This window comes from Lynx rufus, unplaced genomic scaffold, assembly GCF_022079265.1.
Source record: "Lynx rufus isolate CCGP_SWC_20201006 ecotype Redwood Valley unplaced genomic scaffold, mLynRuf1.p SCAF_5, whole genome shotgun sequence".
In the NCBI taxonomy this organism is placed as follows: domain Eukaryota; kingdom Metazoa; phylum Chordata; class Mammalia; order Carnivora; family Felidae; genus Lynx; species Lynx rufus.
In genome coordinates, this window is record NW_025814867.1 from 91,458,589 (window position 1) to 91,475,996 (window position 17,408).

General features: G+C 35.5%; 1 protein-coding gene across 1 annotated transcript in view; it reads left to right on the forward strand.

Moving 5' to 3' along the window:
- IQCB1 (IQ motif containing B1) overlaps positions 1-12,912 on the forward strand; it is a 63,593-nt gene extending 50,681 nt beyond the window's left edge. Inside the window, exons 13-15 of the mRNA XM_047099910.1 lie at positions 896-1,027; positions 10,898-11,054; positions 12,131-12,912. Coding sequence (XP_046955866.1) covers positions 896-1,027; positions 10,898-11,054; positions 12,131-12,360 — 519 coding nt within the window. The 3' untranslated portion in view covers positions 12,361-12,912. The remainder of the gene's footprint in view (positions 1-895; positions 1,028-10,897; positions 11,055-12,130) is intronic.
- The last annotated feature ends 4,496 nt before the right edge of the window (positions 12,913-17,408 follow it).

Here is a 17,408-nt window from a genome sequence, read left to right on the forward strand (position 1 = left end):
TCAGTAATATGTTATTTGTAGACAATGAATTTTGAATTTCATATAATTTTCACAAGTCAGTATATTCTTTTTAAACATATAAAAATACAAACCATTTTTAACTTTTAAGCCATACAGAAAGACACAGCAGGCTGGCTTTGGTCTGTGGGCCATAATTTGCCAACCTTTTCCTTAAGGCAATGTGAATATGTAACTTTGATGAAATAAAAAACACAAGGAGGGGAGAAGAGTGAAAAAAATTGGCCAGAATAATTTCAAATTTGTTTCCAAATCTTTCCTGTTTTAAGACTTCTTGTTTTACCAGGAATTCTTTCTGAAGGACATGAGAAAGAAAATTAAGAAAGTACTTTTGTCAGTAGCCCCATACTTTATAATTTTATAGTATTTCCTCATTTACCAAGCTTTTTCGTACATACTATCCCTTTGATCCTCACATTCTTGTAGTCTAAGTAGAATTGGGGTGTCTTTTCTATAGACCTAGATCCCTTTCTGTAGAGATCAAGTGACTTGCCCAAAATCATACACAGTTTATAAGGGACAAGTATTGAGACAAGAGCTTACTTCCAGTTTTTTCCTCCTGATTGCTTACTATACTATGTCTCAAATCATACAGTTTATAAGGGACTAGAATTGAGATGAGAACTCATTTCCTATTTTTTCCTCTTTGTTGCTTTGTATACAAATAATACATGAATATATCCTTGTAAAAGATTAAAACACTCCAAGAAAATATCATTAAAAAATCATTGTCCTCCCTCACTCCCATCACAATCCCATCCCTCTCCTCATACACACTCAGAGTTAATAACTTGTAATATGTTTGCTGCCGTATGTTGTAAAAGAAAATAGTTCTATTAGTTAGGAATGAACAATTACAACTCTTTTTTTGCCCCAGACTCTTAAATTCCTAGCAAAGTGTCATAAGAAAAAGAAACTGTTTGCTCCTTGGCAAGGACTTCAAGACCTCACTGATGAACGCAGAGTTAAACTGAAGCAACAAGTGGATGACTATCTCCAAAGACATCCGGTATGCAGGCTTCTGTGCCTTGATAATCAGTGTTACTTTTTGCCAGTGCATGGTATTCACCAACAAAGTAGTGTATTATATGTGTTTGTGCGTTTATCATTGGTAAAAGGTAATACAGTGGCTTTACCATAGAGTTAAGGAGTCTTATAATTACATGTGCCATCGTGTAGTCAATAAGGAAGGAGACTGCTTCAATTCAGTCATCTTGCATAGTGTATCAGCAAAACATGGTCATTGCTTTTTTTTTGTAATAGTGCATAAAACTATGTTGAAGCTTCCACAAAGAGTATATATAGCTTCCAGTCAGTAAATATTCGTTGTTAACATATATACCCAAACACATAACACATACATGTGGAAACTGACATCTGCTATTAATGAAACTCCAGGAGCCAATATTATAAAACAGTTGGCTGTTTGCCTCTTATGATTTTATTACTGTAATACTGCTAACACCTTTCTCCCAATAGAAATGTCCATATCTTTTACTTTCTGTAACCACAGTACTACATATCAGGTGTTATTTGCTTCTCCCTTCTGAGTTCTTGACCTTATACTCCTATATGTTTTTGAAGATCATTTTCCTTTCTGCTTTTAGAGTGATTCACCACCCTGTCATTAATTTTAATGACCTATACTTCTGCCAATCACGCTCACTTTCTCTTTTCTTGATGTTTCTCCCATACTTCCACACTTCATTAATCTTATGAGGAAAGTTGGGAGATTATACATTTCAGCCAATCAGAATGCTTATTGCCCTCACTCAAACTAATAACCACTCATGAAGGTACCACTTACATACTTTTCACATCCGTTTTCTTGTGCTTCCATCGTTTGTCTCTGGGTTCTGTTTCTCCCTCCTCTCTACCCCCTCCTCCCCACATACACACACTTTCTCCCTCTTTCTAAAATCTGAAGGTTCTGGGTGACTAATGTTAGAGGTTAAGAATAATGTTAGGTAGTCCTATCATTCACCCTTTCATTCTTCCAGAGCTCCTAAAACTAAAGAGCCTTATGCAAAAGAAAACAAAAAGAAACAAAATCTAAAAAAAACCAGAAAGACCATTATAAATAGGAATTAGAGGACTAACATGTTATAGCTGAGCATGTATCTGATAGATTACCACTGGAACAGAACATTGGTAAAAGCAGAATTCGACAGCAAGGCTCAGTTGAGGAGGCATAAGTAAGGACTCCTACTTTTCCTGCCTACTAATCTGAATTTACGAATTCACAAACTAATGTAGGCCTGTGAAAAAAAAAGATGACAAGCCTGCCCTTGTATTTCAGGCCCTCTGTGGTTACCACATAGAGGTAGACAATAGAAAAAAGTTCTGACTTCTGCTTCTATCCAAGATTTAGGAACAGGGACAGAATTTACTTACTGCCCGAAACAACTGGGGGGGGGGCGGAGATAAAATACGTGAAACAATGGTTTTCAAGTCAGTGGGCATCAGACAGTGAAGGTTAGTAATTCCTGAGAGAGAAGATGGGGTAAAAGGGACTGGATTTACTTCCTGCCTGAAACAACTGAGGGGGGGTGGGGGCGGGTAGAGATGAAATACATGATGAAATACATGAAACAATAGTTTCCAAGACCATGGACATCAAACAATAAAAATTAGTAATTACTGAGAGGGACCAGAGTGAGCCATATGATGACCCTAGCTTATTACCCTGAGAGACTTTCTAGGTCACAGCATAAGGAGGAGGAACAAAGGAGGAGCTCTTTGGAATCCCATGCTGAGGAGATGAAACTGAGAGTCTGAGGAGAACAAGGTAGCTAGATTTCATAGGACAGAGTACCCGAGTAAAAGGAGATACAAAGAGAACCCCAGATATCTGGAGAATGTTCCCTTGAGTATATTTCAGAATTCTGATTAGTACATGTATATAAGGAAACTACCCAAGGCCAAGGAAACAGTCATCTTAAAAGATTAAAGAGAACAGTGCCTGGTACTCAACACAGGTCCATAGTGCATGTTCCCATCAAACAGACTAGAAAAACTTAATCCACAGGGCATCGGTAAGAATACTCAGGAAGGTCTTGTCTTAGTAGTAGAAAGTAAATAGTATATACTGATGCATTCTGCCAAACAAATCATAAAAGCAAGAGCCAAAAATACCAAAAAAATTTTATGTAATTTAACCACATCTCAGAAAAAGCCTCAAGATTTTTAAAAATACCAAAATAACTAGCACTCAACAAGGTAAAAGTTACAATGTCTTGCATTCAAAGATTAATAAGCATATATAGAGGCAGGAAAACATGACCCATAATGAGGAGGACACTTAAACCACTCTAGAGATTACACAGATGTTAGAATTAGCAGAGAAGGACATTAAGAGTTATTATTATAACTATATTCCATATGTTCAAATTTTAAGTGGAGATGTGGAAGATATAAAATATACCCAAATCAAACTTCTAGAGGTAAAAATTTCAATGTGTGATATGAAAAATGCACCAGATCATTAATAGCAGATGAGACATGGATGAATAAGATTAATATAGTTGAAGGCATAGTAGTATATACTATGCAAAATGAGTCAAAAAAGAAAAAAAATTTAATTGAAAAGAACATTAGCGAGCTGTGAGTCTTCATGTGGCCTGTTAAATGAATAATTGGGAGTTTCTGAAGAAGATAGGAAAGAAAGATAGAAAACATAATGGCCAAAACTTTCCAAATTATAAATTTACCCCCAAGTCCAATGAAGGCACAGGCACATGGGGAAAAAAAAAACAAAACCTATGCCAAGGCATATTATAATGGGATTCCTCGAATCAGTAATAAAGTAAAAATCTTAAAAACAGAAAACAAAAACATATAAAAACAGATGACATATTTCTCAGCAGGAACAATGCAAGTAAGAAGATAACTTTAATTGAAAAAAAAAGCTGTCAATGTAGAATTCTTTACTATGAAAAATTATTTTAAAAACAAAGACAAAATAACTTTTTCAGACATACAAGTGATAAAGCACTTTGTCACCAGCATACTCACACTACCAGAAATGTTACAGCCTTCAAGTTGTAAAGGATTTATGATTTCTCTTAAAAATGGTACCACAAGAAGTCCAACTCTACATAAAGAAATTAAGAAGCACTGGAAATGGTAACTACATGGGTAAATATATGACTTTTAACTCATCATTTAAATCTTTATAAAATATAATTGATTTAAAAATTTTTTTAATGTTTATTTATTTTTGAGAGACAGAGCATGAGTGAGGGAGGGGCAGAGAGAGAGGGAGACACAGAATCTGAAACAGGCTGCAGGCTCTGAGCTGTCAACACAACCTGATGCGGGGTTCGAACCCACAAACTGTGAGAAGTGGGATGCTCAACCGACTGAGCCACCCAGGCACCCCATAATTGATTTTTTTTAAAACCAAAATGTCATCAAATGTTCTGTAATACATACTACAGATTAAATATTTCCAGTTTTGTAGACCATATAGCCTTTATCATCATTATGCATCTCTGCAGCTGTAGATTAAAGCAGTCTTAGATAATATATAAACAAATACTTGTGTTTCAGTTGAACTTCATTTTCAAAAATAGGCAGTTGATTATTTGAAACAAAAGTAATAGCAATGTTTAATGGTGTTTGTAACATATGTAAAAATATAATGCTTTGCAACAATAGTTTAAAAACCAGGAGAGAAATAGATGTATACTATTGAAAAGTTTTTATACTATATGTGAAGTGAGTGGATTGATAAGTAAAGATGTATACTCTGAATCCTAAAGCTACCAATAAAGTTAAAGAACAAAAAAAAAAAAGAGTTATAGCTAATAAGCCTATAAAGGAGATGAAACAATTATAGTCGATTAATCAAAAAGAAAGCAGAAAAAGAGGAAAAATAAAAGAAAATAATGGGAAAATGAAAAATAATAAAATGATAGACTCAAACATAACGATATCAATAATTATAATAAATTTAAATGGTATGAATACCCCCAATTAATAAGCAGAGATTGTCAGATTAAATGAACAAGTATGACTTGATTATATGTTAACTACAAGAAACACACTTTAAGTATGAAAAAATAAAAACAAAATGTGCAAACACTAGTGAAAGAAATCTAGAATGACTATATAAATATCAAAGTAGATGTCAGAGCACTATTACTAGATTATTACCAGAAGTAAAGAAGGCAATTTCATAATAATAAAAGGGTCAATTAATCAAAAGGACATAAGAATCTAAATGTTTATGCACCTAATAACAGAACTTGAAACTATATGGAGACAACATAGATGAACTTTGAGGCATTATGCTAAGTGAAATAAGCCAAACAGAAAAGAATGAATGTTGTATGATTCTAATTAAATGAAGTACCTAGAATAGAGATGGGAAATAGAATGAATGGTGGTGTCCAGGAGTGGGGGGTGGGAGAATGGGGAGGTAGTGTTTAAATGGTACGGAATTTCAGTTTGGAAAGATGAAGAAGTTCTAGAGATGGACCCTGGTGATGGTTGCACAACAATGTGAATGTATTTAATGTCACTGAACTATACACTTAAAAAGTGGTTAACATGATAAATTATATATATATATTTAGCCACAATAAAATACATGAATCAAAAACTGATAGAACTATGATGAAAAGTAGAGAAAGCCACAATATAGAGATTTCAATACCCATTTCTAAACAACTTACAGGATAAATAGGCAGAAAAGCAACAAGAATATAGTAGACTTGAATGACACTATCAGACAACTTGATCTGGTTGACATTTTTAGAACCCTACATGGAATGACAGCAGAATACACATTTTTCTCCTGTACACACAGAATATTTACCAAGATAGACCATGTTCAGTGGCATAAAACAAGTCAGTAAATTGAAAAAGACTGAAGTCATACAAAGTATGTTCTCTGACCACAATGAAATTGTTTGAAATTTAAGAACAGAAAGATCTCTAGATATATCATCCCCAAATATTTGGAAACTAAACAACACATGTCTGAATAACCAAAGGATCAAAGAAGAAGTAAAAAGGGAAATTAAAAAATATTTCAAACTGAATGGAAGCATATTTCAGAACTTGCTGATGAATGGATAAGGAAAATGTGTATATATATATAGATATACACACACACAATGGAATACTACTCAATGATGAAAAAGAATGAAATCTTGCCATTTGCAACAATGTGCATAAAACTAGAGGGCATTATGCTATGTGAAATAAGTCAGAGAAAGAGATAATATGATTTCACTTATACATGGAATTTGAGAAACTCAACAGATGATCATAGGAGAAGGGAAGGAAAAATAAGATAAACAACAGGGAAGCAAACCATAAGAGACTCTTAAATACAGAGAACAAACTGAGGGCTGCTGGAGGGCAGGTGGGTGGAGGGATAAGTTAAATGGGTGATGAGCATTAAGGAGGGCACTTTTTGGGATGAGCACTGGATGTTATGTGTAAGAGATGAATCACTGGGTTCTACTTCTGACTAGGACTACTCTGTATGTTAACTAGCTTGAATTTAAATTGAAACTAACTAACTAACTAAATTAATTAATTAATTAATAAAAATTGAACTTGCAAATTCTAAACCAGTATTTGGAGGGAAATTTATATTGCTGACCATCTATATTAAAAGAAGGTTCAAATCAAAGACCTCAGCTTACATATTAAGTAACTAGTAAAAGGACAAGTTAAACCCAAGGTAAATAGAAGAAAGGAAATAATAAACATTTGAGAGAAATCAATAAAATAGAAAACAAAGAAAATAGAAAAAATTTAATAAAACAAAAAGCCAGTTATTTGAGAGGATCAATAAAATTGATAAACTTGTAGGCAGACTAATCAGGAAAAAGAGGAGATACAGATTACCACTGTCAGGGATAAGAAAGGTGACTTCATTGTAGATACTACAGATATTAAAGGATAATGGAATATTATGAACAACTTCATATGTCAATAAATTTAATTAATCTCATGAAATAAATTCCTTTAAAGATAAGAATTACGAAGCTTACCCAAGAAGAAAGAGATAAAATGAATAGCCCTTGTATCTATATATATAGGTAACAAATTGTAGTTAAAAACTTTCCTCAGGAAAAACTTGAGGGAAAGATTGGTTTTACTGGTGAATTTAAGGAGGAAATAGTGCAAATTCTATATAAAGTCTTCTACCAAACTGAAGGGGAGGCAATACTTCTCAGCTCATTTTATAAGACCAGCATTACTCTGACACCATAACCAGAGACATTACAAGCAAAGAACTTCAGAACAATATTTTTCATGCATACATGAAAAAATTCTAAATAAAATTATAAGAAGTTGAATTCAACAATCTATTGAAAGGTTAATACATCCTGGGATTATCTCAGGGATTTTAACCTTTGAAAATCAATTAAAGTAATTCACCATATTAACAGACCAGGAAAAACAATTGTCATCATATAAATACATGCAAAAAAAATTTCAGCAAAGTAGGAATAGAAAGAAACTTCCTCTATCTGATGATGAATATCTACAGCTGACAATGATGAAAGACTGGATGCTTCTTTCCTGAAATCAGGAACCAGACAGAATGTCATTCAGTACAATCAAAATCCCAGCAGGCTATTTTTGTAGAAATTGACAAGCTGATCCTAAAATTCATATGGAAATGCAAAGGACCTAGAAAGGCTAAAATAACTACAAAAAAGAACAAAGTTGGAGGTTTAACACTACCTAATTTCATGAACTATAGAGCCAAAACTGTGGTACTGATATAAAGATTTTAAAAAAATAAATCAGTGGAACCAAAATCAAATCCAAAAATAAGCCCACATATATGGCCGCCTGATTACTGACAGAGGTGCACAGTTAATGTGTGGAGAAACTGGAACAATTGGAATTCCATATGTAAAACACATGAACTTGGATCCATATACTGTATCATATATAAAACTTAAAATGGATCATAGACTTAAATGCAAAATCTAAAATTATATAAAACTTCTAGAAGAAAACATTAGAGAAAAGCCATACTTTTGGTTGGGCAGTAATTTCTTAAATACAACAACAATAGCATAATCTACAAAAGAAAAATTGATAAATTGGTTTTCATCAAAATTTTGAACTTCTGTCCTTCGAAAGACACCATAATAGAATTTTTTTTTAAAAAGCAAATATTGGGAAAATATCTTTGCCAAGTATGTATCTGGTAAAGGACTTGTATCCAGAGTGTAAACTCAACAATAAGAAAACAAAGCAAAGCAAAGCAATTTTTTTTAAACAGGCAAAAGATTTGAACAGACACTTCACCCAAAGAAATTGTGGCAAATACATGAAATATTGACATCAGTCAATAAAGGAAATACAAATTTAAACCATAATAAGATCTTTATACAACTGTTAAAATGTCTAGAATTTTATTTTATTTTATTTTTTTTAAATTTTTTTTTTCAACGTTTATTTATTTTTGGGACAGAGAGAGACAGAGCATGAACGGGGGAGGGACAGAGAGAGAGGGAGACACAGAATCGGAAACAGGCTCCAGGCTCTGAGCCATCAGCCCAGAGCCTGACGCGGGGCTCGAACTCACGGACCGCGAGATCGTGACCTGGCTGAAGTCGGACGCTTAACCGACTGCGCCACCCAGGCGCCCCAAAATGTCTAGAATTTTAAAAGTTGACTATGTCAAAGGTTGGCAAGCATGTGGAGGAACTGTAGCTCTCTCATACACTGCTGATGGGAATGCAAAATAGTGCAACCCCTTTGGAAACAGTTTGGCAGTTTCTTAAAAAGTTAAACGTATATCCATCATATGATTCAGTGATCCCACTCTTAAGTATTTATCCAAGTGGAAAGGAAATATATATCCATACAAGCATTTGTAAATGAATGCTCATAGCCCAAAACTAGAAATAACCCAAGCATCCATCAACAGATAGATAAACAAGTTGCTCTATATCCATACAATGGAATACCAGTCCACAGTATAAAGGAATGAATTATAGATACACACAGCAACATAGATGAATCTCAAAATAATTATGCTATGTGAAAGAAGCCAGATAATATACATTGAATTACCCCATTTATATAAACTTTAAAAATGTAATCTCTAGAGTAACAAAGTTAAGTCAGTGGTTACTTGGGGATGGGAGAGTAGGGAATGAAGGATTACAAAAAGGCAATGACACTTCTGGTGGTGATGGATGTTCGTTATCCTGACTGTGGTAATGGTTTTCACAGATGTATACATAGGTCAAAGCTTACCAAATTTGGGGCACTTGGGTGGCTCAGCCTGTTGAGCATCCAACTCTTGGTTTCAGCTCGGGTCATAGTCTCATGGTGTTGTGGGTTTGAGCCCCGCATTGGCTCTGCGCTCGTAGCACAGAGCCTGCTTGGGATTCTCTCTCTCCTTCTCTCTTCCCCTCTCCCACTTGTGCTGTCTCTGTCTCTCAAAATAAATAAATAAACTTAAAAATTTTTTTAAAAACCTTACCAAATTGTACACTTTTGATAATTGTAGTTAATTGTATGTCACTTTTACCTCAATAAAGCTGTATGTTTAAAAAAAAATTAACCTAAATGCAAAAGAAAAGAAAAGCAAACCTTTTTCCCAACAAATAGATGATTGGTTCCTAAGGTCTATAAAGAAGACTATATTGCTTTAGCAGTGTTAATCAGAGTAATCCCTTTATAAAAATAACATACCCAAGCCACACATACACAGCAAGTAATTCTGAATCAGTAGGTTTGGTGTGTCCTCATGGTTCTATTTTTTAATTTATTTCTTTTAATTGTAAAATATATAAAACATAAAAATACCAAACCTAAAATTACCATTTTAATCATTTTTAAGTGTACAGCTCAGTGGGATTAAATACATTTACATTGTTGGGCAACTATCACCACCATTCACCTTCAAAATGTTTTTCATTTTGCAAAACTGAAATTATACCCATTAAACACAAAATTCGTATTCCGTCTCTCAGCTTGGTTCATAGCATCCTTTGATGCACAGAAATTTTTAATTTTGATGGAGGTTCAACTTGTCTGTCTTTTGTTGTGTCTGTGTCTTCAGTGTCATATTCAAGAAATGGCCAAACCTAATGTCATGATTTTTCCCCTTTTATTCTGAGAGTTTTATAGTTTTCTCTCTTATATTTAGGTCTTTGATCTCTCTCTCTCTTTTAATGCATTTTGTATGATGTTGATGCATGCTCTCATTTAAAAAACAAGTATTACTTTAGCCATACTCTCGTGTTCCTGTTTAAGATTCTGTGGCTGAAAAGTAAAGTGTTAGCCGGAGTGGGACTGTATCCCAGATCCAGGAACTGGAATATTTGAGCAAGCTGTGGTGTCAGAAGCTTTATCAGCTTCAGAGTTAAGGTTTTCTTATTCTTGTCCAAACTAATTAAGTTCTCTTTAAAGTAGCTGTGTAGCCAAAGGAATATGGTCCTTTAGCTGATTTTTTTTCCCTTGTTTTGTGAAACCAGAAGCAGTTATAACATTATGGTTTAGATAAGTTTGGGAGTGGGAGTGAGATAAGAAGGCTGTCAGGTGGGATCTGGAACAGGGGTTGGGCTTGTTATTCCTCTTCCAGACCAGTATCTTTACCGAACCATTTGTAGTTTTCACTAAGGGCTCTTAATCTTTCCTCTTCTCCCAAAATTCTACAGTATGTGAGGAAGTGAGGTATGGGAATATACCAGAAAGAAACTATCCTCTGAATTTTCATAAAGCTGCTTTTAAAAACCTACATAATGCTTGAACAAGAGTACAAGGTAGAAATCAATCATGAGATTCATTTGATAGGCTGAGATAGGTAAGCATTCTGGAACCTCTGCTAAGTGGTTGGGTGAAACATATGTCTCCTGTGATAATTTTTTCTCTTCTTTTTTCCCAGAGCTCTCAGATGTCAGATGTGACTAGCAGAGAGCTCCATTCCCAAGCTCAAGAACAACTGCAACACTACCTTATGGGCAGGGTCCTAGAAGAGAGAGCCCAGCAGCACAGGGAGGCTCTGATGGCTCAGATCAACACCAACATTGAACAATTAATGAGTATGTGCTTGTTTATTTTGGTATCCTAAAAATGAACAACCTATGCAAGATTTTGTGACATTGAAAATCTTCAGAAGGAAAATACCATTTAGTGGTTTATTAGCCTATTTCTTGTCCTCAGAAATTTCTAGATCCAGAACATGCCAGCACATGATCTTTTCAAATAATGCAGATCTCATAATCTCCTTTTTGGCTATTTCTCTAAGCCTTGCTATCATTCATAGATATCAACTTAGACAAAAGTTATTAATTATAAAGATGCTAAGCCCTACTAGCCAAATTTCATTATGTAGTCTCAAAAGCTTTTGATAATATTTCAGAAGTAGATGACAGTAGTTACAGTGCCATTTTATAATTTTTTTTAACGTTTATTTTTGAGAGAGAGACAGAGTGTGAGCAGGGGAGGGGCAGAGAGAGAGGGAAACACAGAATCCAAAGCAGGCTCCAGGCTCTGAGCTGTCATCACAGAACCTGATGCGGGGCTCGAACTCATAAACTGCTAGATCCTGACCTGAGCCAAAGTCGGACACTTAACCAACTGAGACACCCAGGGGCCCCCATTTTACAATTTTTAATGAAGTGTTTTCACAAAATTTAATTCATCTGCTTCTTACAACCATAGATACATTTAGGGAGAGATCTCATCCTACATTTCAGCCCACCTATGAAACACTTTTAGTGTGTACGGAGCAGAAAGGACCAGGGTCTTCTGTTTAGTGCCATTACTTGTGAATTTTGTATTTTTCAATAGATAGGTGGCTGGAACTGAGCCTCTCATATATAGGATGGGGTTCTGCTATATTTTAAAAATTCATGTTCTTTAAACCATCTAAAAAAACCTACATCTTTTTAAATTCTTTTCTTTTACACAGTATGGGGGGTGGGTAGTTGCTGCCAGCCACAGCTTCAACTTATGAATAGTCATATGCCATCTATAGCTAGCAATGATAATAGATTCAGAATTGGAACCCTATCCCTTGCCTACTATAGCAGAGTTCCAACTCTATGCTTTCCAAATTCCTACTTGTTTGATGTATAACTCTTCTACTCACCTGTTTATTTTCTGTTTACTACAGAGGCACCAAGTCTGAAGGAAGCAGAAGGGAAGGAACCTGAGCTCTTCCTAAGTAGATCCAGGCCTGTGGCAGCCAAGGCCAAGCAGGCCCATCTTACCGCTCTGAAGCATTTACAGGCACCCTGGTGGAAGAATCTTGGGGAAGAAGAAGTTGATGAGATTGATGTCCCAAAGGATGAGCTCAGTGTAGAATTAGGAACTTTATTCATTGGTGGAACCAAACCCCCTTAGGGAGCTACCCAAAGAAATGACACTTATTTCAGGAGATTGTATTGGTTCTGCCTCTGGCATACTAGTAGACTAGAGCTATCCTAACTCATTTCCCGAAATTCCTCTCCAGATAAGATTTTCAGGCAGTAAGCAAGGAGTTACCTTCTACCTCTATCTCAGTTCTCTTTTTTTGTTCCACATTACCCACGCCACACACAAATTAGGATGGCTTTTATTGTGGAACTAACCTCAGCATGGCATTCTGTTGCTTAGATGAAATGTGTTAGTTCTTTTGTTTTTGCTGTTTTCCTACTAAAGATGTTTTCTAAATAAATATTTTCAACAATTCTCAAAAACTTGTCAGGATTACTTCAACTTTTCACATTTATTGTTTAGAATGCATGTGTTTCTACGAATATAAAAAGTATGTTCTTGGCCTAATTTATTAAAGATGAGGAAAAGAAATGGTCATTTGAAGGGCACTGCACTATTTTCTACCAAACAGTGCTTGAACTCATTTTCTATCTTGTTATTTCTAAAAGAACTACATTTAAAAAAAAATCCTAAGAAGGGTGCCTGGGTAGCTCAGTCGGTTGAGCATCTGACTTCGGCTCAGGTCATGATCTCACGAACTCTTGTGAGTTTGAGCCCCATGTCAGGCCCTGTGCTGACAACTCAGAGCCTGTAGCCTGCTTCAGATTCTGTGTCTCCCTCTCTCTCTGCCCCTCCGCCACTCACGCTCTGTCAGTCTCAAAAAGAAGTAAACGTTAAAAAAAAATTTTTAAACCTAGGATTCAGCACAAAAAAAATTCCTTCAGATAAATGCATTTGTTCGGTTAAAGTGAGAATTCTATAACTTACTGTTTCCCTTTGTCTTATCTCCTATAAATCTCAGCTAAATATAATACTTACTTTGTGTTATGATCCTAGGTACCTATAGAGTTATTTGGTTGCAACCTAATACTTTCTAATTTTCCTGTTTATCTTTGATTGTGTTTTAGTACCAGAAGCTACTTCTGTTTGTGTTTGTAACAATATAGAATTTAAATTAAAAACATTTAACAAATCATGGACTCAATATCATGAGGAACCTGTATGATACTTTTTGTATAAATGAGTGAAAATACCATTATTTCTGGATAGGAAGACCAAATAGTATAATGTCCATTCCTCCAACATTAAGTTTAGTAAAATTCTAGTCACTATCCAAATGTAATTTTTATTCATAATTGGGAAAGAAATGTACATAATTCATCTATAATGATCAGTTGAAAGTTCTGATTTCACTTAGAATGTAGAAAGCTAGGTGAAAATGTTGCTCCCCTGTTAAAAATGCCAGATAATCTACAAAAATAATTTTTCTTGAGCCTATCTGATAGTTGAGGCCTCAAGACAACCAAGTAAATAGAGATGTGACTCAATATCTGTGAAATGAGCTATTTCATCTTTAGCAGAGCACAGGAGACAAAGGTAGCTGGATAAGAAGAAATCAACTAAAATTTTTACAAATTCTTAAAGACCAAGTATGGGGTAGCATGTCAGTTTAGAATATCTAGGAGCCTCAGACGGGAGAATTTAGACCTTCCATCTAAAAACAGGCAAGGTTGGGAGCAGGGCAGTAGGCCTGAAGAGATGCCTTTTGTGATGCAGGCAAACATGTGATAGGCTGCTGCTGAGTGCCATGCCCAAATGCCTGCCTGCTTTCCCAAACCCTTTTCCTAAAAGCTTTAGGCTGCTAGAGCAGGGGTAGCAAGGCTCAGAGAAAATCCTACTACATGTAAGAAAGAAATAGAAATAAAAACTGTCTCTGGAGGCAGGATAGGAAACACTAGCTCCAGATACTGGTACAGATACAGTATTGCTGAGGGAGGGACAGAAACAAAATCCCTCTCCTGAGAGAGGAAATCATCTTAGCCCCAGAAATCCTACACAGTACAAGGCAGATGTCTCCTAATGCTGGGGGGTGGGGGGGTGGCTAGAAAACTGCCTGCCAAAGCTAATGACTGCCAAGGAATAGAAGGATAGGAACCCTGAGAAAGCCCTACCTCCAATCACAGGAGAAGAGACCTGGCCTAAGACTTAGGCCAGATCAGGACAACACAATACCCATGTTCCAGCAACTAGCCTAACACCAAGTAATAAGCAATGGCACTTTATTACTGGCATGGAGAGAAACCTCCTCTGTGGTAAAGGCAAAAGGGACAGCTGAAAGTGGAGGGTGGAGCTGGAACACTGAAAAACCTTCAAGCTTCCCAGATCCCACTATAAGCAGGTAACAGCAGCAAAAAAATAATTTGAAGTCCATGGTGCATTGAAGATAAAAAGGAAAACCAAACCCAGCTAAAGTCCTGACTACTCTGAGTCAACCCCACTGCAATCTAATTCTTATATTTTAAATTCTTATTTAACTCTGATTTATAATGCTGTTGTGTTTAGTATATTGATATAACAAAACAATTCTGCATTACTCAGTGAAAAAAAAATCTAATACATGTGAGAAAGTGATTTTACCAGTCATCAATTTAGATGTCACAATTTAATTTTGTTGGATGACTTGCTTACCCTGTGAGAGTTCGTCTTCTATAGAATATAAAGTACTGAAGAGGGTTTAATACAAATATGAGAAACACAGTTGTTAATATTAGATCCTTATGCATGTAGAGAATGCCTAGAAACGGAAAATTCTGTAGTTAACAAAATCTGTAGAAAAGCCATTCCCTATTACGTTTTTCTTTTTAGGAATATCCATGTCCATTTAGGTCAGTTTCAAATTATGTCAAAGAGAATCCAAACACACAACTGCTAGACTTAACTTTAATGATTACATTTTGAAGATCCCTCCCCCCCAGCTTTATTAGGTATGATTGACAGGTATATTTGAAATGTATAATGATGTGAAATGATAATCACAATCAGGTTAAGTAACACATCCATCACCCCACATATTTACCTTTATTTCTATGTGGTGTCAATAGTTCAGATTTGCTTTCAGCAAATTTCAAGTATAAATTACAGTATTATTAACTATAGTCACCAAGCTGTGGATTAGATCCCAGGAACTTATTCATCTTATAACTGAAAGTTAGTGCCATTTGAGCAGCATCTCCATTTCTCTCACCTCCCAGCCTCTGGTGTCCACCATTTTACTCTCTTTCTATGAGTTTGACTTTTTTTTTTTTTTTTTCAGATTCCACATATGTATGAAATCATATAGTACTTGTTTCTCTCTATCTGGCTTATTTCACATAGAATAATGTCCTCCGGTTTCATCCATGCTATGGTAAATGGTAGGATTTCCTTCTTCCTCGTGGCTGAATAATATTCTGTTGCATACATCTTTTTTAAAAAAATGTTTATTTTCAAAGAGAGAAAGAAGAAGAGAGGGAGAGAGAGAATCCCAAGCAGGCTCTACACAGTCCACACAGAGCCCAATGCAGGGCTTGAACTCATGAACCATGAGATCATGCCCTGAGCCAAAATCAAGAGATGGACACTTAACCAACCAAGCCACCCATGTGCCCCTCTTTTATTTATTTATTTAAATTCAAGTTAGTTAACATACAGTATAAAACTGGTTTCAGGAGTAGAATTTAGTGGTCCATCACTTACATATAACACCCAGTCCTCATCCCAACAAGTGCCCTTCTTAATGCCCAATACCCATTTAGCCCATCCCCCCACCTCTACTCCAGCAACACTCTGTTCTCTGTATTTAAGAGTCTCCCATGGTTTTATGGCCTTTAGTTTTTATGTTGATTTTCCTCCTTCCTTTCCCCTATGTTCATCTATTTTGTTTCTTAAATTCCACATATGAGTAAAATCATATGATATGTGTCTTTCTCTGACTGACTTATTTTGCTTAGCATAATACACTCTAGTTCCATACACATTGTCGCAAATGGCAATATTTAATTCTTTGGAATCGTAATATTCCAATTGTATATGTATACACATATACTTCCCAACGACATTTTTTGTATCCTTTGGATAAATACCTAATAGTCCAATTGCTGGGTCATAGGGTATCTCTGTTTTTAATTTTTTGAGGAAACTCCATACTGTTCGAGTGGCTACAGCAGTTTGCATTCCTACCAACAGTGCAAAAGGGCTCTGGTGCTCTCCTTTTTCTACATCCTCACCAACATCTGTTGTTCCCTGAGTTGTTACTTTTAGCCCTTCTGATGGGTGAGGTGGTATCTCATTGTGGTTTTGATTTGTATTTTCTGATAATGGGTGATGTTAGTCATGTGTCTGTTAGTGATATTTCATGTGTTTGTTAGCCATCTGGATGTCTTCTTTGGAAAAGTGTCTATTCATGTCTTCTGCCCATTTCTTTACTGGATTATTTGTTTTTTGGGTGTTGAGTTCGTAGGTTCTTTAGAGATTTTGGATACTAATCATTTATCAGATATGTAATTTGCAAATATCTTCTCCCATTCTATCGGTTTCCTTTTAGTTTTGTTGATTGTTTCCTTTGCTGTGCAGAAGCTTTTTATCTTGGTAAGGTCCCAATAGTTCATTTTTGCTTTTATTTCCCTGCCTCCAGAGAAATGTCTAGTAAGAAGTTGCTGTGGCCAAGGTCAAAGAGGTTGCCTGTTTTCTACTCTAGGATTTTGTTGGTTTCCTATCTATCATTTAGGTCTTCCATCCATTTTGAATTTATTTTTGTGTATGATATAACAAAGTGGTCTAGTTTTTCTTCTGCATGTCACACTGTCCAGTTTTTCCAACACTTTTTCCTGAACAGACCGTCTTTTTTCATTGGATATTCTTTCCTGCTTTGTTGAAGATTTGTTGGCTATACATTTGTAGGCCCATTTCTGGGTTCTGCATTCTGTTCCATTGATCTATTTGTCTGTTTTTGTGCCAGTACCATACTGTCTTGATTATTACAGCTTTTTAATACAGCTTGATGTCCAGGATAGTGATGCCTTCAGCTTTGGTTTTCCTTTTCAACATTATTTTGGCTATTGGGGGTCTTTTCTGGTTCCATACAAATTTTAGAATTGTTTGTTCTAGCTTTGTGAAGAATGCTGTTGTTATTTTGATAGGGATTGCAATGGCTGTGT